General features: G+C 37.0%; 1 protein-coding gene across 1 annotated transcript in view; it reads right to left on the bottom strand.

Annotated features, from left to right (window-relative positions):
* ANO3 (anoctamin 3) overlaps positions 1 to 27,711 on the bottom strand; it is a 529,603-nt gene that overhangs the window by 346,224 nt on the left and 155,668 nt on the right. The window contains exon 2 of the mRNA XM_023550773.2: positions 15,101 to 15,178. Within this exon, the coding sequence (XP_023406541.1) occupies positions 15,101 to 15,178 (78 nt within the window). The remainder of the gene's footprint in view (positions 1 to 15,100; positions 15,179 to 27,711) is intronic.

Raw genomic sequence — 27,711 nt, forward strand, 5'->3', positions numbered from 1 at the left:
ATGTTAACATTCTTTTTTATACAGCCCAGCTTCTCAGATTATTTGCTCAACATACTGACTAAATAAAATAAGTATGGTGAATTAGGACTTCAGAATTTTAGATGGACTAAATGTAGCAAATTTTACCTTTAGTATCAATTGTTGATCACTCTTCCAGAAGTTCAATGGAGGAAGTATTTCATTTACTTCAGAATGAACTATTAGAGCAATAAATTAGTTTAAATCCCTTTGTTTAAAAATATACATTATCGTTGTACTTTACGTACATTTACAAAAATTCTCCATATGCTTCTTCATACATGTTCTTTGTCAACTTGGCCAAGCTACAACTATGCTTTCCAAAATCTTCCATCCTATTTGCTTCCATTTTAAAGTTGGCCAAAGGAGAAATTTATGTGAGATTTGGAAAACTAAAGGGATATAGCAGCCACTTTTTTTATACTCTGAAGGTCATTATGCTTAGATGTGCTAAGAGACTGACAGAGAGGTGCAGCCACACTCCAGCTAACCCTTGCTCTTCCTGATATTGTGCTCGGCCCTTGTTCCCTAAAGAAACCCCAGCCCACCACCAGACACAGAGGCAGTAGCCTTTCAATGGGCTTCTCTACCAAAGCTCCATCATGGTGCTACCTCAGTTTCCCTGGCAAGTTCTTGTTTGTCTGCCATGCCAATGTTTCAAAAAGGGCTTGTTAGTCTCTTTTCTTGGGTACTCCAATGCCCCTATTTGGACCCTTATTGTTCAACAACTCTCACCACTATGTAAAATCTTACTTCTATACTAAATCACTTATTTCATAAACGTTCAACTATTTCTCGTTTTGCTTCCTTGAATGAACCCTAATTAATAAAAAGGAAGAAAAGGAAAATGGATTAAATTAAAAGCAAAAAGTGAAGTTTACGAACCACATTCTCAAATCTTAACCCAACAAATCTTAAATAGAAATATATATATAAATATAAATTAAAATAACAGGGTATTTTTTTTCAAACCTTTCAGATTAACAAAAAAGGAAGAGAGCCATGATACCTATTTTTGGTTGGGATGTTGGGAAAAGCATTCTTTCATACATTGCTTTGGAAATGTGAAGCAGCACAGTCTATTTTAAACAAAACTTCGTCTCTTAGAAGTCTATCCCATAGAAACAAAGCAGCCATATGTAATGACACATATGTTAGGGTAGTCATTGCATCATTGCTCTTGGATGCAAAACAATGGAAACAAAATAATAGCCATTAAGTGAGTAAATTATGATTTATACAACTATAAAATCTGACTACTTAAATGGAGGGGTGGGGGATGGGATATATAGAAAGCTACATACTAGGTTGTTAGCCTGGGTCCTCTTTGTGGGTGAGTTAATATGGCTGGACAGAAGAAGAGAGGAAGAGAAGGAAGCCAATAAATAAATAAATAAAGACAGAAAGAAACAAAAACTTTCAAAAGCATGTGTATACCAAATTTATATATGTATGCAAAGTTATGTATATGTATGGGTAAAATGAAATTAAACATTGAAAAACTCAAAATCTGGCCCATCCTAATTTATTCACACAGATTTAAATCTATTCCCCAGCAAAAACTCTCAGCTTAGGACAGAATAGATTCCTTGATGTATCCCAAAAAGAACCAAAAATCTCTCTCTTTGCTTCCTGTTTCGCATGTCCTCTACCTTCTGCCCATCATCCAAGTCCTTCAAGGCCCAGCTGATGCTCTAACTCCTCCCTGAATATACCAGCCCACACTGAGTCTCTTTTGAACATCTTCTTCTTGACTAAATAATTTAACACTTAATTATATAGAATCGTGAATTGTTCTCTGATTCTTTTACCCTTGTTAGTCTTGTTTCTCCAACAATTAGGCCTATTCTAAGTTTTCTATTTCTCTTAACAGATGCATCACCAAATTGCACCTTTAGTGTGGAGATTGTTAAGAATAGCCGAACGGTTAGTCTTCGGTTTCCAAACAGAGAGACAGCCGGGAACATACGCAGTCTTGATATTAGAACCTAGTTAGAATCTGTGCTTTGTTATTTCCTAGGGAATGTCCTTGAATACATTTTTTAAAAATAATATTTTATTGAGCTTTTGGTGAAAATTTACAAGTTAAGTTTCCATTTGACAATTTCCACACGAATTATTCAGGGACAAATTATCACAATGCATCAGCATCCTCTTTGTGTTGTTTGTTCCATTTCCAGTACTCTAGTTTCCCGGCCCTCTTATTGTCTCATCTTTGCTTTTGAGTAATTGTTGACTTTTTGGTCTCATACTGATGGTTTTTAAGCTAAGCACCGTTCTTATAGGTAATATGCTTTATTTTGTGTGCCACTCTGCTATTTCACTAAAGGGTGATCTCAGGGGATAGGCTGAGTTCTAGGTTTAAAGAGTCTCAGGGCGATAGCCTCAGGGAGTCATCTGTTCTCTACTGTTTCAGTTTGTCTGGCTTCTTTTTTGTTTTTAATAAGGATTTTAGCTCTGCTCCACAATTTTCTCCCTTTCTATTTAGGACCGTCTATTTTGATGTGACCCCGGTCAAAATAGTCAGAGGTGGTAGCCAGGCACCATCTAGTTCTGGTCTCAGGGTAGATGAGGTTGTGGCTCCTGTAGACTTGCCACTTTTCTGAACTTTTGGTTTCCTTCTTACTGTTTTGCTCCTGATAAGTAGAGACCCATAGTTATGTCTTAGATGGCCTCTCCCAAGCTTTGAAGACCCCAGATGATACTCCAGAAAGAGGCTCAAGATTTTTGTGAACTATATTATACCAATTGACTGAGTTCTCCTGTGAGACTGCGATCCTAAGCTCTCAAACCCAGAAAAACAATCTTGGAAGGTGTTTATGTCTGTGTCTTCAATGAATATGTGTGCTCGCACCCACGTATTTGTATTTACACACACCTATAGATTTTTTTTTTTTTATAGATACTTCTGGAGCCCTGTTGGCATAGTGTTTAAGAACTAGGCTGTTAACCAAAAGTCAGCAGTTCAATTCACTAGCTGCTCCTTGCAAACCCTGTAGGACAATTCCACTCTGTCCTATAGGGTTGCTGTGAGTCAGAACCTACTCTACAGTACCTAACAACAACAACGTATCTGTTGCTACCTATGTACACACCTTTACCTACGCATATACCAATATGCTTATACCCATCCGTATGTGCTCGAAGAGTCATTTTGACTTTTTTTTTGGTTGTGCTGTACCTACTACATCCACATTCAGTGCTTCTGTTCCCATCACCAAAAAAAATGAAAAGACCCAAGTCTCTACTATCTAAAATGTACTTTCTCCTTCCTCCCTCCTCTCCCTAGTAACCACCAATGAACATTTGTCTCTACATATATCTATTCTTGTCTTATTTTTATATCTATTGTTGTCTTATTATAATAGATTGATAATAACAATGTTTGTCTTTATGCACCTTATTTCCCTTAGCATTATGCCCTCTAGGCCTATCCATGTTATAATATGTTTCATGAACTCATCCTTGTTCTTTATGGTTGGCTAGTATTCCGTTGTATGTATGTTCCACAATCTGCTTATCCTTTCATCTTTGATGGGTGTTTGGTTGCTTCCCTTTATTTGCTACTGTGAATAAAGCAGCAATGAACATAGGTGTGCATGTGCATGTGCCTGTTCCTGTCATCATTTTTAGGTTTCTAGGGTATCCTTGGAAATTCTATTCTTCTGTATAGAGTTGCTATGAATCGGAATTGACTTGACGGCAACAGATTTGGTTTGGGTTTTGGTTTAGGGTATATACCTGGAGCCCTGATGTCACAATGGATAAGAGCTTGGCTGCTAACCAAAAGGCTGGCAGTTGAAACCTACCAGCTGCTCCTTAGAAACCCTATGGGCAGTTCTACTCTGTCTTGTAGGGTCACTATGGGTCCAAATAGGTGTGACAGCATTGGGTAGGGTTTATACCTAGGAATGGGATTGCTAGATCAGAGAGTAGTTCTATTTCTAGTTTTTTGAGAAAGTGCCATACCGTTTTCCCTAGTGGTTGTACCATTTTACAGTCCCACCAGCAATGGATAAGGCTTCCAATCTTCCTACATCCTTGCCAACATTTATTATTATCTGTTTTGTTTTGTTTTTAAATCATTGCCATTTTAGCCGGGATAAGATGGTATTTCATTGCAGTTTTGATTTAAATCTCTTGAACAGCTACTGATCATGACCATCTTTTTATATGTTTGTTGGCTGCTTGGATGTCCTCTTTGGTGAAGTTTCAGTTCATGTCCTTTGCACATTTTGTGGTTGGGATTTTTTTGTTGTTGTTGCGTTGTCGCACTTTTCCATTAAATTTAGAGGTTAGGCCCTTATTGAAAAGTTGTTTCTGAGTATTTTTTCCCAGTCTGTAGGTTGTCTATTTACTCTTTTTATAAAGTATTTTGACAAGCATTAAGTTTTTTATTTTTGTGAGGTCACACCTATTTTGTCTTCTTCTATTGAGCATTTGTTTTAATGTCTGTTATACTATTTTTATAAAAAATTAGGTCCCTAGTTTGACCCCTATGTTTTCTTCCAGGAGTTTTATGGTTTAACATTTAGGTCTTTGATCCATTTTGAGTTAGTTTTTGTGTACAGTGTGAGATATGGGTCCTGTTTCATTTTTCTGCATGTGGATATCCAGCTTTTTATGTACTATTTATTAAAGACACTTTCTGTCCCACTGAATGGGCTTTGACCTTTTGTTGAAAATCAGTTGTCCATAGACGACTGGGTTTTATTCTGAGTTTCCAATTCTACTACACTGTTGTATATGTCTATCATACAGCAGGCTGTCTTGCTTACAATGTCTGTACAGGTTATTCTGATACCAGGGAGTATGAGGCCTTCTGTTTTGTTCTTTTTCTTCTGTATTGCCTTGGGTATTTGAGTTTCTTACCTTTCCAATTGAAGTTGGTCCTTAGTTTCTCCATTTTAGTAAAGAATGTTCTTGGGATTTGTATCAAATTTGTATTGTGTCTATAGGTAACTTTACGTAGTATTGACATTTTCACTGTATCAACTCTTCCAATCCATCAGCACAGGATGTCTTCTCATTTTTGTAGGTCTCTTTTAGTCTCTTGTTGTAGTGTTTTATAATTTTCATTATATAAGTCTTGTATGCTCTTGGTTAGGTTAATTCCAAGGTATGTTATCAGTTTTGGGGCTATTGTAAATGGTATTGTTTTCTTGATTTCTTTTTCAGAGTAGCCTTTGTTAGTGTAGAGGAACCCAACTGATTTTTTGTGTCAATCTTGTATTCTGCAATGTTGCTAAATTCTTCTCTTCTAGGAGTTTTACTTCTTCCTTTCAGATTTGGATACATTTTATTTCTCTTTCTTTTCTTATCGTTTTGGCTAGGACTTCTGGTACGATGTTGAATAAGAGTGCTGATAATAGGCATCCTTGTCTCATTCGTGTTCTTAAAGGCTCTCAGCCTTTCTCTGTTGAGTATAATGCTGGCTGTTAGCTTTGCATATATGTCCTTAATTATGTTGAGAATTTTCTCTTCTATTCCTATTTTCCTGAGAGTTTTTATCAGGAAAGGGTGTTGAATTTTACTGAATGAATTTTCTGCATGAATTGATAAGATCAGCTGGCTCTTTTCCTTTGTTTTATTTATGAGGTGGTTTATGTTGACTGATTTCTAATGTCGAACCACTCTTGTAATCCTGGTATAAAACCCACTTGATCATGGTGTATTTTTTTTTTTTCTTTTTGATATGTTGCTGAAGTTTGTTGGCTAGAATTTTGTTGAAAATTTTTGCATCTGGGTTTATAAGGGATACCCATTGCCATCAAGTTGATTCCAACTCATACCGACCCTATAGGACAGATTGGAATTGCCCCATACATTTCCAAGGAGTGGCTGGTGGATTCAAACTGCCTACCTTTTGGTTAGTAGCCAAACTTTTAGCTACTATTCCACCAGGGGTAAACCCACTGCCATCCAGTCGATTCCGAGTCATAGCGACCCTATAGGACAGAGTAGAACTGTCCCATAGAGTTTCCAAGGAGCGCCTGGTGGATTCAAACTGCTAACATTTTGTTTAGCAGCCGTGGCACTTAATCACTATGCCACCAGGGTTTCCCCCACCAGGGATATTGGTCCGTAATTTCCTTTTTTTTTTTTTTTTTTTTGTGATGTCTTTGTCTAGTTTGGGTATCAGGGTTATGCTGCCTTCATAGGAAGAGTTCGGTAATGTTCCGTCCTCTTCTATGATTTAGAAGAGATTGAGTAGGATTGGTGTCAACTCTTTTTTGAATGTTTGGTTTAATTCTCCAGTGTAGCCATCTGGTCCTTGGCTTTTTTTGTTGTTGCTGCTGGTGGTTTTTGATGACATCTTCAATCTCTTCTTTTGTCATGGGTCTGTTTAAATTTTCCATCTGCTTGTGTTAGTTTGGGGAGATAAGTGTATTTCTAGGAATTCAGCTATTTCATCTAGGTTTTCTAATTTTTTGGAGTACAATTTTTCATACTAATCAGATATGATCTTCTTTGTCTCTTTTGGATCAGTTGTAATGTCACCAATTTCATTTCTTAATTTGGTTATTTACTGTTTTTCTGCTTCAATTATTTCTGCCCTGATCTTTATTGTTTCCTTTTTTCTGGTACCTTTTGGCTGCTTCTGCTCTTCCTTTTCTATTTTTTAAAGTTCATGTTTTAATTTAATGATTTTAGATTTTTCTTCTTTTTAAGTGTATACATTTACTGCTATATATTTCCCTCTGCGTGCTGCTTTTGCTGTGTCCCGAGGATTTGATATGTTGTGTTTTCACTTTCGTTTGATTCTAGGAATTTTTTAACTTCACTTTTGATTTCTTCTATAGCCCAATTGTTTTTTAGTAGTGTATTATTTAATTTCTATAAATTCTTTTCCATATTTTTCCTGTTGTTGATTTCTAGCTTCCTATTGTAATGGTCAGAGAAGGTGGTTTGTATGATTTCAACCTTTTTAAATTTATTGAGACTTGTTTTGTGTCCTAGTATATGGTCTGTTCTGGAAAATGATTCATGTGTGCTGAAAAAGAATGTGCATTTTTTCGATGCTGAGTGGAGTGTTCTACATGTCCATTGGGTCCAACTGGCTTATGGTTTTGTCTAAGTTTTCAATGTCCTTGGTGATATTCTTTTTAGATGTTCTGTGTGTAATTGAAAGGGGTGTGTTGAAGTCCTCTACTATATTGTGAAATTGTATATTTCTCCTTTCATATTAATTAGCATTTGTTTCAGGTATTTTGGTGCATTGATGCTACCTGCATATAATGTTATATCTTCTTGCTGGATTGATCCTTTTTATTATTACATAATGTCCTTCCTTATCTCTTGTAAAAGATTTTGATTTAAAGTCTATTTTATCTGATATCAGTATGGCCACCCCTGCTCCTTTTTTGTTTACATGGAGTATTTTTCTCCATCCTTTTATTTTTAGTGTGTTTGTGTCATTCTAAGATATCTTTATTATAGACAGCAAAAGGATGGATCATTTTATTTTTTTTGTACTCCATTCTGCCACTCTCTGCCTTTTGCATGGGACATTTAGACCATTGATATTTAAGGTTATTACTGAAAAAGAAGTGTCTTCCTCGCTTATTTTGCTATTTGTTTTTTTTGAGTGTTTTGTATCTTCTTTGTTTTTTTATTCTGATTTTTCAGTTTTTGTTTGTATTTGGCTGCTTTCTTGTGATGCACCTTTTTCCTTTCTTCTTTCTTTTTTTTCTGAATGTTGTTTTCTTGGCAATTTCTTAGTGGTTACTACATGCATCACATTACAAAACTTACAATTGCAACAATGTTTAACAAAAGAACAGTTAGCATACAACCTTAACATGATAAATCTATTCCTGATATGCACCTCCCCCCCCATTTCTGTTGGTGTGTCTCCATTAACACCAATATACAACCTATATTAGATAAGTTTACTTTATTCTTATTTTTTACAGACTTGATGTTGTATTGTTTGCAGGATTTAATTATTGAGTTTATTCCCTGAAGATATCATGTACTTAGTCCTTATGATTGCCCATGTTGTGTGTTTTGGAGATCTCTCTCTCTCTCTATTTATTTTTCCTATGTATAGGTACGAGAATTTATTTAATGTTCTTCCCTTTCCATTTGGAATACTCCCTTGAGTAATACTTGCAAACTAGCCTGGTAGTGGCAAATTCCTAGAGCTTGTTTGTTTGGAAATGTCTTTATTTTCCCCTTATTTTTGAATGACAACTTTGCTGGGTAAAGAATTCTTGGTTGACAATTGTTTTCATATATTTTATATACGTCACTTTACTGTCTTCTGGCCTCTATAGTTTCTAGGGAGACATCTGAACTGATTCTTATGAAAGACACTTGGTATGTTATATTGTGTTTTTCGCTTGCTGCTTTCAGAATTCTCTCCTTGTCTTTGGTTTTCAAGAATTTTATTAGGATATGGCATGGAATTGATCTTTTTGAATCTCTTCTGATTGGTGTTCATGTAGCTTCCTGTATTTGCAGGTGTGGTTCTCTGTTCAGGTCTGAGAAATTCTCTCTGATTATCTCTTGGAAACTGTTTCTATGCCTTTGTTTTTGTTATGATGCTCTGTGATTCCAGTAATTCTAATGTTAGGTTTCTTAATTAAATCTTATATTTCCTTTTGGATTTTTCACTTTTCTTTGTTCTTTGCTCTTATTTCTCTCGAGACTTGATAAATTCAGTTATTTTGTCTTCTAGTTCATTTATTCTATCTTCTGTCTGTTTGACTCTATTGTTGAGGGTTTCTCTTGCTTTTTCTAATTCAGTCGCTTTATTCTTCAGTTCTGGCAGTTTTTTTTTTTATGTTTTCAGTTCCTCTCGTTTTGTTCCTCCATTTGTTTCCTGATCACTGCTAGCTTGTTCGCTATGTGCTTTTTGCTTTCTTTAAACATATATAGCACCATAGTCTGGAAATTATTAATTCTTTGTGTTAATCTGACCTCCATGGGAGAAATTTCTCTTCTTCATGTTTTACTTTTGATTGTTCTGTCTTGTCTTATGATATCGTGTGTTTTATTGTTTTTTTTGTTGTTGAACTTGGGCCATTTTGGCCATCTTCTTATTATCACTATAATTTTAATTTTGTATTCTGCTTTTTGTGGGAAAATTTTCTGATTTGGCGCCTTGGTGACACAGTCGCCAAGCACCCAACTCCAACTGAAAGACTGGGGTGCACTCCCACCAGCCATTCCATGGGAGAAAGATGTGGCAGGCTGCTTCCACAAAGACTCAGAGCCTTGGGAACTCCAAGGGGGAACTCCACTGTGCCCCACAGGGTCTCTATGAGTCAGAATTGACCCAGTAGCAGTGGGTCCGGTATCTTCCCCTGAGAACCACTAGACAGCACTCTTATCCTTAGGTTTTTTTTTTTTTTTCAGTGCTGATTCAGGAGTTCTGGATGCTTGATCTCCATAATTTAATATGCATCTGTGAGGTGGGGGGGGTAGCTGGTCGCAGATACTGTTGTAAGTGGTGGGACTCTACTTTCCTATGGTGAAGGCGGAGGGCTCTTAATGTCTTTCTGTCATGGGTGCCCCTGCATAGGCTCTCCCACAGTGTCCCCAGTGGGCAGGGAGCTTGTTGTTTCCCTCTGTGTCACCCATCAGTCTCAAGAATTTCCCTTGCCCTGTTGACCTTCCCATTGCTCCAAGTCCTAGTGCCCATCTATCTCAGGGCTCAGGCCTAGGAATCATTTACTTGTCCTTCTGCATCCCTCTGAATTTGTTCTGTCAATGGCTACTACATCCCTAGTGTGGTTACATAATTTATTTTCCAAACTGCACACCTTTGAATTTCAAAGGACGTGCTATTAGTAATTACACTGGGACAACAGTGTAAACAGAGACTGTCCCTGCACCTAGAACCTATGGTTACCTCATCTAGGACAAATATTGACCCACAGGCACCTCGTTTGTGAGTAGTAGGAGACAATTTTATTCTCTATTCACTTCTTCAGTCCTTTGCCCCTGATGAAGAGGAGTGGTCTGTATAAATCAGAGTAGAGACAGCATCTTTGTCAACATAACTTATCAAAGTTACTCTATGAGGGGCAATCAACATTAACAGGGCTATTTTTCATTTATTTTGCCTCCTATCAAAGTTTTAAAGGTTATAAAGCAGAGATTTCAAGCTGAAAACAGAGATGTCAAGCAGAGACTTCAAGTGGATAAACCTGGTCTTGAAGTTGTTTTATTAGGCCTACATGACACACACACACAAACACACACGCACACACATATATAAATTAATTGAGAAATTGACATAAAGATTCAGATTTTCACATTCTCTTGGAAAATGGGAGAATCTGTTAAAATTGAACAATATTCTCACTTGCCAAGGATCAAGTAGAGCTGAGTAGTTGATGTCCTCCCTCTAACTCTATCTCCAATTCATTACAAGTCTCCTTTTATCATTCTCTTGTGATATCATGGCTGCCTACCTAACTCACTCACGTGCCCTGCCTGAATCTTGAAAGCTTTGATGGGTTGTGTGTTTCACGTGAACCGCCTTTCAGAAACTCGAAGCAAAGATCTTCAATATGGTTCCAGAATCAAGGGAAAGAGCAGAGGAGATAATGGGGGAGGGACAAATGGAGCCTAGAGAAATAGAAAAACTCTGAGCTGCACATCTGAAGTGGATTTTTTATGTACTTACAGATAATTGGATGAATGGCACATCATCTGGATGCCATGGGAAGGTGAGATCACCCACAGATGGCATTCCCCCCTCCCCCGAAAGTATTCCTAGGTAAATAACAAAAGTATCATATGTAAAATAATAATGATAATACTTATGTATAAAACTGTTGGTATTAAATACAGTAATGTAAGTGAATGTGATTTATAAGCTATAAATCCTTGTACAACATTAAATGGCATAAAGGTGATGATGGGGATGGGTCTATATATGTATTTAGCATGATTTTCAGTTTGAGAGAATGGTTAGACTACCCATACAGAGTCTTATTTCTTGCTTCTTATTTATTTATTATATTCATCAAACATTTGTTATTGAAAATGGAGAAGATAGAAAACATATTAGTGGTGACCACTGTGACACAGATTCATTTACCACTTAGTTAGCTTATTTCCTTTGCTCCCTAAGACCTGCAGTCTCAAAAACAGAAAAGACCAAAATTTCTGAGCACAGATTTTGATTGCAGGGGATCCCTGGACAGCCTGACCTCTGGAAAGTGGAGGCATTAATACACAAAAGACAAAGAGAAAGAGGAAGGGGACGCTGACCAACTTGCCTTACTCCATTACAATGCCAAGGCCCTGCACATATCTCTGCACAGCATTGCTCAAAATCTTTTTTCTTTTTTTGACAATAGGAAGTTTGTGTTCTGCATGACTTGCAACAGTTAGAGCAATAATAAGTAGAATATCATCAACTGATCATAATGTACATTATTAGGAAAGACCAGTCTCTAGAAAAGCACATTATGATTGGTAGATTAAAGAGTCAGCAAAAATGAGGGAAACCCTCAACAAGATGGATTTACACAATAGCCGTGACAATGGATTCAAACATACCAGTGATCATGAAGATGGCATAGGACTGGGCAACAATTTGTTCTGTTATACATAAGGTCACAGTAAGTTGGAGCTGATTCAGCAACAACTAACAACAACAACAATATATAAGTATAACGTAAAATGTATAATTATCTTAATCCTCACACCAGCCTTAAGAGATCAATACTATTACCCAACATTTATAAATGAGGATATTGAGGAGCAGAGAGATTAAGTAACATACTCAAAATCAGGCACCTGGAAAACACATAATGAGGTTTAGAATACTGAGATGATGGTCTGATTCAAAAGCCCACATAGCTGACTCTATGTAATACTAGCTCAATAAGTCATCTCCTAAGCCAAATTTTTTTTTTTAAGCCACCTTATAAAAGGGGACAAATAGCATGCTATTTTCTTTTAAAGACTTTACTCAAATGCTATCATCTTACTGCATTTTTTCAATAAGGTCTTATTGAAATTGGCAATTGAAATAAAATCTTTCCAATTTGGGCCCACAACACTGTATTTGTATCTCTCTATGAACAGTCATATTACTTGTTGTTATAAACACATTTATAACTCTGAAAATTATGATCCCTTCCTCTCAATCTCCATCTCTCTCTAATATACTTCCTTTTTATTTTAATGACATGGCTTTATTCTAATATTTTATATTAGAATATAAAACTTTTTGTTATAATGTGATAATGAAAAAACTTACATAGCATTTTACTTTTTTCTAATTCAATACTTCATACAAAAAATTACTTTTGTAAAGTATGAATTATCACCTTCATTTTCTTAGTAAAAAAAAAAAAATATGAGATTCAAAGAAATAAAGTGACTTGCCAAGGTCACACTGCTATTAAATGGCTCAGCCTGGCTTAGTCTGGTTCTTCTAATTCTGAATCCAGTGTTCTTTTTTAGCCTCTCTTCATGTACTTTCTCATCTGGCTCAGTGAATGTTGCAAATGAGACCTACAATAATGGTTTCATAAAAGAATATGTGAATGAGCACGTTATAACAAAAGAAGGTCACTACGTTGCATTTTGTGTGTGTGTGTGTGTGTGTGTGTGTGTGTGAGCGCAGCCTACTGGCTTTCTCTTTCTGTCCCCAGAATAAAGTCTCCAGGTGCTAAGATTGGGATTTTAGAGGCTGTTTTGGTGGAACAAAATGGTAAAACAGGAACAATTTATGATTTGGAAAAATAAATTATGTTCTCCCCTAAGAAGCTGGAATTAATTTAAAGCAGAATTTCTAAGAAAATGGAAGAACTGTATATTCATTTGATAATGAACCACCTATCATGTCCAGCAGAATAACAACTGTGTTAAGAGAAGGATGAAATTTTAATAAAATCAGAGGAACATCTGGACCAATTTCCCAGAAGAATCGTGTGAATCTCCCCACAGTTATCAATTCGGCTTCGATTAAGACAGGGAGACCCATCAATCCCTAGTGTGGGAGGCAATTATTGCTCTGCTGTATACTATAGATGTGAACACAGTAGTCATGAGTTTGGCTAATAATAATTATTTCCCAAAGAGCACACATAACAAGGCAAAGATTGCTCTCTCAGGACCTCAAATTAATGTTACAATCCACGCAAGGGAAATTAGTATAGTAGTGCATAAGCTTCTGTCAATTCTACATTTTTAAGACACATTGCTGTGTAGTCCATTTCTTCATCAACATATCTGAGAACCTACTATATATGTCAGGAACCATCTAGACACTGAGAATAGTGAACAAAAGAGGGGAAAAAAGAAAAGAAAATCTTTCTCCTGTGTAGTTTACAATATAATTACAGAAAAGAGATAAAAATAAAATTTAAATATATTGTGCATTAAATGTATGGTAAATGATTGTTATAAAAAATAGAAAAATGAATATTATGCGGTGAAAGAAAGGCATGCAAAATAATGAATGTTGAAGTATTAAAGAAGGGTAATAATACCAAGGTTTATGCCACAGAAAAACTAGACTTTTTTGTTGCCTGTAGACATCCTCAGATGATTTTTATCTTATTTATGGAGAGAAATTGATCTCCAGTTATAGTCTCAGAAATCTGACTTTGGTGGAAGAAAGTAGAAGCTTTTTAAGAGCTAGAGCCACAGTAGCCAAGTTCACAGAATATATTAATAATGTTAATTCAATACAAATAAAATGATTTTTATGCCATGGGAAATAGCACTGCCTTGAAGATTGGACTTTGTAGCATGTGTCCAACACATAATTCCCATCACATACACTCACATCACAACACACATTCACACCACATACACACACACTGGAAATCACAGTCTAGATCAAAAGTGTCTGTCAAGCCTAGAACCAAAGCAGGGTAAATTAGATACATGATTTTAAAGGTCAGTAGCATTAGGTTCTAATAGCCTGATGTACCCATTTTGATTGGTGTTGATGGCCGGGGAAACTCTTGAGCCAGAGTAAACTCTTCCATGAAATGTTTTCCAATGGGTATTACCAATATTTTCTTTTCTATTTTTCATGTTCCATGTTTAAGCAATCTACCTTCTGAGTGACCTAGTGCCTGTCTAACCCTGATAATTTAATTGATTAACTTATAGCCTGATTCTTTCTCTCAGGGTTTGAACATCAAAAATGAGTCTATTAGTAAGTGTATCTTGTATTTATTTGATTTAATCTATTATGGATTGGTTTACTGTTAATTTTGAAAAGTTTTTAAGGCAGCTTGCTAATTTATATACGTAGATATGTGTCTTTTGGGTTGGAATTGTGTCCCCCAAAATATGTATTGAGATCCTAGCCAATGCTGTTATGATTTAATCACATGATTAAATCAGTTACCCTTAGGTAGATTATCTCACCTTCCATAATGGAACCTAATGTAATGCAATCACAGCTTAGGATCCTAAGATGAATTACTTCTGAGTTATGAGAAGAGAATAGACACAGACACACTGTGGAAGACAAATGCCATGGGAGGATCACCAAGCAGCACTGGGTTACAGAAGCTGAAAGACAACAACCTTTCTCTTGGGCCAACACCTTAAATTCAGAATTCCTGCCTCCTCAACTGTGAGAAAATAAACTTCTGTTGTTCAAGTCATCCATGTGTGGTATTCCTGTTACAGCAGCACTAGGCAACTAAGACATGTATGTAAATTAAACGGTGATTATATAAAATTCCACACTGAATTTTCATATTAAAAGTTATAACTAAGTTTTCATTAAATTATTTTCATAGTATTCTTTTGTGGATTAATTTTTTAATACTCACTGAGATCTCCAAGTTATTATTTTATGTTTTTTTTTAAAAAATAAGTGCTGCAAAGATTTTCGTATGTAAGATCTTATGTTAGACATTTATAAGTAAATTAAATTTCGCTAGGAAGATAGGCTAAAACTAAATAAATTATGGGTGTGTTTTGCACACTGTATGATGAACTAAAGTGCTGCATACGGCAATTAAAACATTAATATGATATTAAAGAATTATGTTAAGTTTTCACACCACATGAAGGCTCTGGAGTTGCTTTCTCATTATGTTGAAGACTAGAGTTAGTAGAGCTCCTGAAACTCCATCCTCAAAACTCTCCTGAATGTACTTGCCTTTGGCAGCCCACACAGTCTTCTCAAGGCCATGATGAGATGAGCACAACTTCTGCAAGCCTATAAGAGCGAACAAAAGAGCACGATAAAAATTGCTTAGAAACTCAGTAGACCAGAAAGAGAATAGAAAATTACCACCAAAAAAAAAAAAAAAAGAGTTTTTCTTGTTGACTACAGCTGTGGTAGAACTACTATCTGGTATAGGTCAAATTAGTTCTGAAGAAGTGTGTAGGAAGGCACAATTTTCAGTGAATCGCATTAGAAACTAAGCAGGTGGGTAGGTTCTGCTCACTGTTATGCAAGCTGATTTAGCTGTCATCTTTGAAAGAGCTTAGACTGGCCAGATTTTCCAATTATATTTAACCAAACACAATCCTCTAACATTCTGCCCACCCAACCTAAAGCTTTATCTTTCACCTTGCTCACAATCTGTCCTTTGCAGCCTTGTTAACTCACCAGATTTCCCTAAACATAACTTGTGTTTCCTTATCTCTGAGTTTTTGCTCAGGCTCTTGTTTGTGCCTAGAATGCTTTTTTTACCCACCAGTACAATAGAAAGCCTGCTCATTTTTAAGAACTCAGCTCTAAGGCTATCTTCAAAAGCAACGTTTTAAATTACACCTTCACTTAGAAATAATCGTTCCTTTTTAATAAGTATTTTTACACAAATGTATCCATGTCTCACACTGGGCATGAAAGATACCTAACAGGGTGTGATGGAGAGTACATCCGCATCACTCTCTAGCTATGTTACCTTGCAGAGATTGTTAAAATCTTTAACTTCAGCTTTTTCTTTTTCAAAATATGAATAATAATTACTGCCTTGGAATGTCATAACAATTAATGTTTGCATATGTTAATTAGAATTTTTATGTATTAAGCCCTGGCATAGGTCCTGGTTATAGTAGGAATTCAATAAATGATGGCGATCAACAGCTTCTTATGCGTATAATTACATTAATTCCTTTATCTTATGCCACTCTCATTAAGCAATGAATTCCTTCAGGATAGATACCATACGTTTAATTCATTTCTGTGTCATTGATGGAAACCCTGGTAGCATAGTGGTTAAGTGCTATGGCTGCTAACCAAAAGGTCAGCAGTTCAAATCCTCCAGGCCCTCCTTGGAAACTCCATGGGGCAGTTCTACTCTGTCTTATAGGGTAGCTATGAGTCAGAATTGAGTCGACAGCACTGGGGTTCTGGGTTTCATCGACACCATTTCTGGTCTACTAGTATTTGGCACAGTGCATTGTACTTAGTAGGCTTTTTTGTTTCATTAAATGTTGACTAAACTTATCAAATTAATATATCCTATTATAGGTTTTTTTTTTATAGGTTAACTGCCGTCGTTCAAACTGTGTACCGTAAAAAGATATGTTGAAGTTCTAACCTCAAGTACCTGCGAGTGTGAATTTATTTAGAAATAAAAAGTCATTATTTAGAAATAAAGTCATTACAGATATAATTAGTTAAATTGAGTTCATACAGGGGCAGGGTGTGCTCTAATCCAAGTCCTTATAAAAAGAGAAGAGATACAGAGACAGACACAGACACAGGAAGAAGACGCCTACATGAAGTCAAAGCATAGATTGGAGTTGTACTACCACAATCCAAAGAATGCCTGGGGCTACAGAAACTGGAAGAGAAAGGAAAGATTTCCCCCTAGAGCCTTCAGAGAGAACACGGCCCTACGGATACCCTGAATTCAGACTTCTAGCCTCCGGACCTGAGAGAATAAATGTCTGTTTTAAGCAACTCAGTTTATAGTGTTTTGTTACAGTAACCACAGAAAATTATACAGTACTGTACTCTCCCCACCCCTTTTAAGTAGCATGACAACTGAATAAAATTGGTTTTATACAGTAATAGAAATAGGACTACCATTCTGTAATTTGTCTTTTATTTATTCTCAAGTTTGAATGTTCTTAAAAGAGTATGGGCTTATACCATGTTGTATGGGATGCCTTCAAATACCTGTTCACAGGGTCATAAACTGAAATAGACCTGGAGTTCGTCTAACCCAGCCTTTCTTATTTCACAGGTGAGCAAACTCAGGCCCAGCATGTGTAAGGGACCTGTTATGATATGGGAAGCTTGAAAGCCAGAGCTGAGATTTGAACCTAGCTCTCTTCATTGTTCTTTCTTGCCAAACATTTCTGTGTCTTTGAAGAAGGATATTTAACGTTGCAAATTATGCTATTAATGTGATAAACCACATACAATGGTTTTGGGGAAACGAAGGCCAGATAGATGTTCAGAATAGCCGTAATAATTTTGAACTGAATGTCTTTAGCTAGAGATAGAATTTAAGCTGAACTTCAAAAGTGGAAAGGAGTGGGACAGGCCAAAGAGATTACAAGGTTATTTCAGTTGTGAGAAATAATGAGTTAAAGAATGGAGGCAGAGTAGATAGAGAACAAAGCCTTTGTGAGAGGAAGGAGAGGAAGATGAGGAGACTAGAGAAAACAGCTAATTGAACTATAACCAGCAAATGCGGAGAATGGCACAATGTCAGGGAAACTGAGCCACATATAGTGCTGCAACTCACTCATCTGAAAGTCAACAAAACTGTTTAATCTGACCATCGTATACAGAAGACTATGAAAAATAAGGTAAGCATGGTGCTTACCTTGCTTACCAGATCATCTGTAGTGCAGTATTTCACATTTTTTCACAATATCAAAGATTCTGCAACTAGGTGTGGCTGGCATCTGTCTCTCCCCTAACCCCACAGCACCTTTCTACAGATTCAGAGTCTATTTTCAAACTTACAATCCCTAGTGACCAATTGAACAACAGATCAAAGATGTGGTGAAAGAAACCCAAGTGAATTTGATCACTACAGATTAGCAAGTAAGCACAAATGAGCCCATGTTTACCTTCCTTACTGAGTAATCCGTCTCTGCTGATACCCATAGCCAGATGGCAGAAGAAAGAAGAGAAGCCAATGAGTAAGAGAAGAGCCTTAAATGGAGTATGAGGCGGGGTGGAAACTATGGTATTTTCAACTCTATATTGGAGAGCCTTAGATCCTAAATGTAGTTGGGGATGCTGTCCACTGTACATGTATATCAATTTTAAAATGCTAGTTCTGTGTCAGCATGTTTATCTTGTCAAATATTTCTATTCTTATATAAACACTGTTACAGAAAGTTTAAAAAAAGAACTTTCAAAGAAGAGAATTAGATGAGACTAGTCCATCAACAGAAATATAAAGTGAGATAAAATATTTCATTAAAAGTTTGGTCTGTATGTAAAAGTCTCTTCGGAACGCTTGTTGAATATTATTTATCAAATTTTTCTGCTACGGAGATTTATGACTAAGGCAAAAATGAAGTCTACAGTAGGATCAGTGAAAATTCTACACAAGTCTGGTTGAAGTGCTATAAGTAAGTTGTCAACTCCTTTATCTGGGTACCAATATCACCACATACATAAGATGTTACATATAATCTTAAAAGAGATGGAACAGGCAAGGGCAGCCAGTGTCAGAAATTCTAAAATTAAAAATCTGAGACTTTTGAATATTGTTTGCAATCACTGTCTGACGAAATGAATAAGGATCTCAAAACTAAACTGAATCATAGATTTTCAATGCTGAAATACGACTTAAATTACAATTGTTTTTCTTGATTAGGATCAAAGTTGTTTGCGTGGAATATTTGGTTATGCTTCATAAAGAGATAAAGAAACAGTTTAGAATGAAAATGAGTCATGACCAATTAAATAACCTTGGGTATTTCACTTTTTAAAAAAATTTCTGTCTCTGAAAAATGAGAGAGCTGTATTGAATGAAATTCTAAGATACCTTCCACCCGTTGTTGTATAGTTGATTTTGACTCATGGTTACTGCATATGTTACAAATTAGAATTGCTCCAAAGGATTTTCTTGGCTGTATTCTTTACAGAAGCAGATTGCTAGGCCTTTCATCTACGGTGCTGCTGGGTGAGTTCGAACTGCCAACTTTTAGATTAGTAGTTGAGCATAAACCTTGTGTGCCACCTAGAGACATTAAGGTGCCTTCCAGCTTTAAAAAAAAATTAAATCATTTCATATTATTGAAGTGGAATGATAATATGTTCCTTATCAAGCCTGCTAAAATCTAACTTTTCACACAGTTATAATACAGACATAGATATGGGAAAACATAGAATATGGATATGGGTAAATCATATAGATACATGTCATGTGGGGAAATAAGCACAAAACTTTTTGAAACATAAGGTAGAAGCTCTGCTTTAAGAAAGAAAGGAAAAAAAACTTTTAAGAAATGAGGAGAACAGAAAACTATTTGGTTGTTTAAGGTTAGTAATTCATCAAAAGATGCTCTGAAAGTCACATGACATTCTAATATAAATTTCCAATGTTGGATCATTTTGCCTATAAGTGGGGACATCTGAGATTACTGTAAGACCTAAGGAGATTAGGGCTGTCTTTACTTGGGGAATTTAAAATCCTGGGGCAAAGGAGAATGAAGAACACCAAAGACACAAGGTAATTATGAGCCCAAGAGACAGAAAAGTCCACATAAATCAGAAACTACATCAGCCTGAGACCAGAAGAGACTGGCTTGATTTGTAAACTTTCACTTAAACAATAAAAATAAATAAACAAGTGCCAAGATTTTAGAAAGCAATTTGATAAAATTGATGTTTTTGAATAAAATTATCAGAGAATTATTTACAATGGTAAACAAACAAACAAACATTGTATACTGTAGAGCATAATCTGGTTGATTTTGTCTAAGGGTGAAAGGTATAGAGAAAGTGAGGAAAGACAGAGACTTCTGGGGCAGATCAGGGATTTTGGAGTCTGACTTTGTAATAGGTTATCGTTCTGACCCACATCTTGTACCCTTTGGTACATGGACCATTAGCTTGCTACCTTATGAATATGATTATACTCTTCTTTTCACTTGGCCTGGAAGGATGAATTGAAATTGCTCCTTTCATTTCAAACTACAAGCTCTGCACCTACCAAGTCCTGGGAGTGTCTTCACTCTGTGACTATAAAAAGCTTCTCTTTCCTATTCAACTTCTTGTAATTCACTACTTACATCTCAGACTTTGTGGTGTGTATTGGGATGAATTAAAGCATGGTTTCCACCTTTTACAAAAGAAAAAGAAACAATCATAGTTTAAGGCAGGGTGGACTAAGGTTAAAATACATGCTGGGAAAATTCTGAAAGACAAACAAAAAAAAAATAGTCCTCTTGTCCTGTTGATCACATGCTTGCCTTGCCCATTTATTTTTTCAGATTTATTTAATTCACATTCTGTCAGGCATTGTGATAGACTCTAGGAGTATCAAGCAAAAACAAAAACAGAAACACATGAAAAAAAAACAACAACTTTGTTTTGAATACCCAATTATTTCAGAGATCTAGCTTCTGCTTTCCCCATAAAATCCTTTGCTCTCACAACTCGAGGCTTGAATTTTTTCTTCAGTTCTTTCAGCTTGAGAAATGCTAAGTGTGTTCTTCCGTTTTGGTTTTCCATCTCCAGCTCTTTGCACATGTCATTATAATACTTCACTTTGTCTTCTCGAGAGGCCCTTTGAAATCTTCTGTTCAGTTCTTTTACTTCATCAATTCTTCCTTTTGCTTTAGCTGCTCGATGCTCAAGAGCAAGTTTCAGACTCTCCTCTGACATCCATCTTGGTCTTTTCTTTCTTTCCGGTCTTTTCAGTGACCTCTTGCTTTCTTCATGGATGATGTCCTTGATGTCATTCCACAACTTGCCTGGTCTTCTGTCACTAGAGTTCAATGCTTCAAATATATTCTTCAGATGGTCTCTAAATTCAGGTGGGTTATACTCAAGGTCATGTTTTGGCTCTCGTGGACTTGCTCTGATTTTCTTCAGTTTCTGCATGAACTTGCATATGAGCAATTGATGGCCTGTTCCACAGTTGGCACGTGGCCTTGTTCTGACTGATGATATTGAGCTTTTCCTTCCTCTCTTTCCACAGATGTGGTCAATTTGATTTCTGTGCGTTCCCTCTGGCGAGGTCCATGTGTATAGTTGCTGTTTATATTGGTGAAAGAAGGTATTTGCAATGAAGAAGTCGTTAGTCTTGCAAAATTCTATCATTAGATCTCTGGCATTGTTTCTATCACCAAGGCCATATTTTCCAACGACTGATCCTTCTTCTTTGTTTCCAACCTTCACATTTCAGTCACCAGTAATTATCAATGCATCTTGATTGCATGTTTGATCAATTTCAGACTTCAGCAGCTGATAAAAATGTTCTATTTCTTCATCTTTGGTCCTAGTGGTTAGTGTGTAAATTTGAATAATAGTCGTATTAACTGGTTTTCCTTGTAGGAGTATGGATGTTGCCCTATCACTGACAGGGTTGTACTTCAGGATATATCTTGAAATGTTCTTTCTGATGATGAAGGCAACACCATTCCTCTTGGAGTTGTCATTCCCAGCATAGTAGACTATATGATTGTCCGATTCAAAATGGTCAATACCAGTCCATTTCAGCTCACTAATGCCTAGGATATCAAAGTTTATGTGTTCCATTTCATTTTTGACAATTTTCAATTTTCCTAGATTCATACTTCGTACATTCCAGGTTCAGATTATTAATGGATGTTTGGAGCTGTTTCTTCTCATTTTGAGTCATGCCACATCAGCAAATGAAGGTCCCAAAAGCTTTACTCTACCTACATCATTAAAGTTGACTCCACTTTGAGGAGGCAGCTCTTCCCAATTCATCTTTTGAGTGCCTTCCAACCTGGGGGGGCTCATCTTTCAGCACTATATCAGACAATGTTCCACTGTTATTCATAAGGTTTTCACTGGCTAATGCTTTTCAGAAGTAGACTGCCGGGTCCTTCTTCCTAGACTGTCTTAGTCTAGAAGCTCAGCTGAAACCTGTCCTCCATGGGTGACTCTGCTGGTGTCTGAATACTGGTGGCATAGCTTCCAGTGTCACAGCAACACGCAAGCCCCCACAGTACGACAAACTGACAGACACATAGTTTTATTGACTATGCAAAGGCATTCTACTGTGTGGATCATAACAAATTATAGAAAACATTGCGAAGAATGGGAATTCCAGAACACTTAATTGTGCTCGTGAGGAACTTTACATAGATCGAGAGGCAGTTTTTCAGACAGAACAAGGGGATACTGATTGGCTTAAAGTCAGGAAAGGTGTGCATCAGGGTTGTGTTCTTTCACCATACCTATTCAATCTATATGTGGAGCAGATAATCTAAGAAGCTGGGCTATATGAAGAACAGGGCATCAGGATTGGAGGTAGATTCATTAACAACCTGTGTTATGCAGATGACACAACCTTGCTTGCTGAAAGTGAAAAGGACTTGAAGCACTTACTAATGAAGATCAAAGACCACAGCCTTCAGTATGCATTGCATCTCAACATAAAGAAAACAAAAATCCTCACAACTGGACCAATGAGCAACATCATGATAAACGGAGAAAAGATTGAAGTTGTCAAGGATTTCATTTTACTTGGATCCACAATCAACAGCCATGGAAGCAGCAGTCAAGAAATCAAAGGATGCATTGCATTGGGTAAATCTGCTGCAAAGGACCTCTTTAAAGTGTTGAAGAGCAAAGATGTCACCTTGAAGACTAAGGTGTGCCTGACCCAAGCCATGGTATTTTCAATTGCATCGTATGCGTGTGAAAGCTGGACAATGAATAAGGGAGACTGAAGAAAAATTGACTCCTTTGAGTTGTGGTGTTGGCGAAGAATATTGAATACACCATGGGCTGCCAAAAGAATGAACAAATCTGTCTTAGAAGAAGTACAACCAGGATGCTTCTTAGAAGCAAGGGTGGGAAGACTGTGTCTTACATACTTTGGACATGTTGTCAGGAGGGATCAGTTCCTGTAGAAGGGTATCTTGCTTGATAAAGTACAGGGTCAGGGGAAAAGAGGAAGACCCTCAACGAGGTGGATTGACACAGTGGGTGCAACAATGAGCTCAAGCATAATAGCAATTATAAGGATGGCGTGGTACAGGGCAGCGTTTCATTCTGTTGTGCATAGGATCACTATGAGTCAGAACTGACTTGACTGTACCTAACAACAACAACAACAAAGCTTCTGCTTAGAATATGGAAAATGAGAAGGGGTATTGCTCCAAGAAAAGCCTGGGTAACCTATGGAATCATAAATTTCTTTCAATCAGAGAGCAGAAATTTTATGGCACCAATGAGCTTAAATGTAAGGAAAGACAGGCAGCTCCCAGAGAGAAAGAACTCATCTGGGACAGAGCATGTGAAGAAAATGGGTCTACCACAAAAAAGGCTACATTCGTTTCCCATATCTGCTGTTACAAATTACCGCAAGCTGAATGACTTAAAACAACATAAATTTATTATCTCAGTCCTGAAGTCTGTCAGTCCAAAATCAAGATGTTAGCAAGGTTGGTTACTTCTGAACCCTCTGAGGGAGAATCGGGCCCATGCCTCTCTCCTAGCTTATGGTGGTTCCTGACAATCCTCGGTGTTTCTTGGTTTGCAGCTGCATCGCCCCAGTCTCCACCTCTGTCACCACATGGCATTCACCTTGTGTCTCTGTTTCCCAGTATCTTCACATGGAATTCTTATAAGGACACCAGGAATTGGATTTAGGTCCCACCCAAATCCAGTACGAACTCATCTTATTTATATTTTAAAGACCCTATTTCCAAATAAGATCACATTCACAGGTACTGGGGGTTAGGACTTCAAATTATCCTTCTTGGCGATACAAGAGAGGGTAAAGAGAATTCAATTAAATTTTTTAATGAGTTGTTAAAGGCTGAGTGTAGGGCAGCTGTGATTATATAACACTTAGGAGCTCCGGCACAAGAGGTGCTCACACCCACTTAGAGATTCTACTCAGAACTTTCGCTGGATGCTCAGGAGAAAGATTGAGGACAGGGTGGGAAACCAGAAGAAGCTTCCTTTAGTGGTGCTAGCCTGAAGAGGGGGCTGTCACTGCTGTGGAAAGGCAGCTTGAATTCAAGAGCAAATGCTACGTTTGAAAACTAGGCATGGGATTACTTTTCTAAGAAGGCAGATTTGACTTATTTGCATATGAACAGTTGAGCCAGAGGTACGCTAATGTAGCCCATAATATCATGACCCCGGTAACTTCTTTCTAGGAGAGAACAAGTTGAAGCAATAAGAATCTACATTAAAGTGTTTGACACTTGGTGGCAAATATTGAGATCTACTGTAGAATGATTGACTCACTCACCAGAGAAGATAAGACCCAGGACTCTAAGAGAACCACAAGCTGCTAGAACGACGGAAGGTGGCCTTCAAACTTCTATTTGCTTTAAATAACATGGCATGAGACTTTTCCCTTAAGTAAAGCTATGTATTTAGAGGAAAAAAAAAAAAAAAAGACTAATCTTAATTCTAATTTTGGAGAAAGGAGATTAGTCATTGAAGAAAATAATAAAATAACTGAACAGAAAAATTAAGCTAAGGACAAAGAGAGATAAATATGACTCGAAGTGTTTGCCTACATTGCATTTGGATACATATTCTACATATAACCCCAGAAAAAAATAGTGCAAAAGGGAAGCCACAAACCAATAACTCCATACAAGTAATTTTAGTTCATATGTGATTACTGAGGACACTTTTAGATTTTCAAAGGCTCATTGGGGCTAAAAGTATCCTTCATTAAAAATGTATATAACATACGCACATATATAGGAGACCTGGTGGTACAGTTGTTAAGCACTTGGCTGCTAACTGAAAGGTTAGCAGTTCAAACCCACCAGCTTCTCTGTAGGAGAAAGATGTGGCCATCTGCTTCTGTAAAGATTTATAACTTTGGAAACCCTGTGGGGCAGTTCTGCCCTGTCCTATAGGGTTGCTTTAAGTTGGAATCGATTCGACAGCAATGGGGCAATGATACATATACGTGTGTGTATGTGTAATCATTATATAGATTATCTATAGATTATATAAAATTGTGCACATCGCAAATGGAAAATACAACTTTTTTAAGCACTCTCAGAACAAATACTTAAAAGCGGTTATTTTTTTGCATGGTTGGAACAATACTCTATCCCCAGGAACTTTAAGCCTCAGAAATTATGAAAAATAGCAGCATGAAGAAAGCACATCCAGTATCTCAGGCTCCCTGAAAGACACAGCCATAGGGATTTCACTTTTATGGCATTAAATATTAGAAATTTAAAGTTTAAAAAATTTAATCTTACCAACTGAATAAAAGAAGAAACCAAGACACCATTACAGATTGCAGCAATTCCTTGATCTGTATAGGGAGATTGTTCTTGAAAAAGAGTATGAAACCATAAAAAAACACATACTAACAACTAAAGAGCACAAATTATATAAAATATTTTCCTGTCTATGAGATTGCCAATATTTTTTTAAACTGAAAGGTTGACAGTTGGAACCAGTAAGCTTCTCTGTGGGAGAAAGATGTGGCAGTCTGCTTCCATAAAGATTTACAGCCTTGGAAACCCTCTGAGGCAGTTCCGCTCTGTCCTATAGAGTCGCTATGAGTCAGAACCAACTCGACAGCAGTGGGTTTTTTGTTTTTTTTTTTTTTTTTTGGATGATGAGTGTTTGAAATTTGAGAAAATTATCTTTAAATAATAAAATACTTTAACACAGACTTAATGGGTAAGATGTTAATGCTGCATTACTGCTCTTCCCCAGTGACTAGTTATATTACACATGAATCATTAATACTAAAGCATTATATAGAGGTTAATCTACATTAGCCTTTGCTACACGTAACTTAAAAACAAACAAAAAACCCATTGCCATGGAGTTGATTCCAACTCACAGAGACCCTATAGGACAGAGCAGAACTGCCCCATAGAGTTTTCAAGGAGCACCTGGTGGATTCAAACTGCCAACCTTTTGGTTAGCAGCCGTAGCACTTATAACTACTATGCCACCAGGGTTTCCTAAATTAAACGTAACATTTAAAAAAGAATGAGTTTAAGTCATTAAAATTGCCAAACTAGAAAGCTTCCTTTCTTTCAAAAGCTCAATTAAAGCTATGTAAATGTGAGATGGGTAGACTTCAGTTTACATATAAGGAATTACATGAGACAGCTGCCAGGTGAAGACTGGCAGGCTAGTTGGATCTTGGCAGGTGCTTTCACAGCCTGTGCCCAGTACCTGGAGTTTTGCAGGACTGAAGCACCAGTCTCTCCCTCACTTTCCGAATTATGCTATTACCTAATCACTGCACCACTTTTAACCATAAAAATTCTTTCTGCCAGACGCAGGTTTATCTATGTTATAAACTGTAGACATGAGACGAGAGCAAAGGTTTGCCTCCATCTCACACTGAATCTGCTTTTCCTACGTTGAGTACATCAAGGGGGAAATAAAACAGCTATAATATAAGGTATTTAAGGGCCTTTGCAACCACAGTTGCATAAACATCTTACACCTGAGCCGTTCATTCATTACACACACACACACATACACGGACACACACACATACACAGACACACACAAACATGCAAATCCCTGGTAACATAACAGCATATGTTTATAAAACGATAAAGCCAGAAGGAATACTAGACCGTCTAGCCTAGCGGTTTTAAAATTGTGATCCTTGAACACTTGAGTTCTATGTAGGCATCTTAAGGACGTCTAGGAAGGTAGGAGGGAGTTAAATGAATGGTCAAATGGGTACGAGTGTGGCCCACCTACCCCTGATTGAAATGTTTTTAAAAAGTATTATTTTTGTTTATCCTATATCATGAATGCTGCCACTTTAAATATATTTAAACTACCAATCTAGTCCAATTCCCTCATTTAACAGTTTAAGAAACGAGAGGCCTAGAACATTCAATTACTTAACCAAGGTCACATGCTGTGGCAGAAATAGAAAGAATTCAGGTATACAGAGTTTTAATTCCAAATGGAAATTAGAAAGCTAACGACTATGGTAATGATATGTAATTCTGGATTTTCCACAGGGGTTGCCAAAGCTTATGGAACTCACATTACTATGAGGCTATTAAGAAAGTAAAGGGGTAACCAGGCAACAGTAGTGCCATTCTCATTTACACTAATGCAAAAGGTATTATGAAGGGATGGGTTACTTTTGTTTCAGCTGAGCCTTGAATAGAAACACTGGTGGCATAGTGGTTGAGAACCACAGCTGCTAACCAAAAGGTTGGCAGTTCAAATCCACCAGGTACACCTTGGAAACCCTATAGGGCAGTCCTACTCTGTCCTGTAGGGTCACTATGAGTCAAAATTGACTTGACAGCAACAGGTTTGGTTTTTGGTTTTGAGTCTTGAATATACAGGAGAAGCTAGGTTGAGCATCTGCTAGGAATTAGCATAGGTTTTTTTCTACACACCTGTTCTGCAAAAGTGTATCTATAATGCGAGCTCTTAACAATTTGTTCCTACATGACTGCCAAACTCTGAATAAGCAATACCCCTGGCCATATCATAAAATAAGCAGTCTGATCTAGTTTTGAGGAAAACAAAGTAAGTTTGACCAGGAAATTCCATGGGTGGAACTGTATGGAATTTTGTGTAGTCTTGGGCCAATTCCTCTCCCTTGGGCTTCAGTTTCCCCATCTTTAAATGAGAGCAGTGGG

This window comes from Loxodonta africana, chromosome 7 (assembly GCF_030014295.1).
Source record: "Loxodonta africana isolate mLoxAfr1 chromosome 7, mLoxAfr1.hap2, whole genome shotgun sequence".
Taxonomy (NCBI): Eukaryota; Metazoa; Chordata; class Mammalia; order Proboscidea; family Elephantidae; genus Loxodonta; species Loxodonta africana.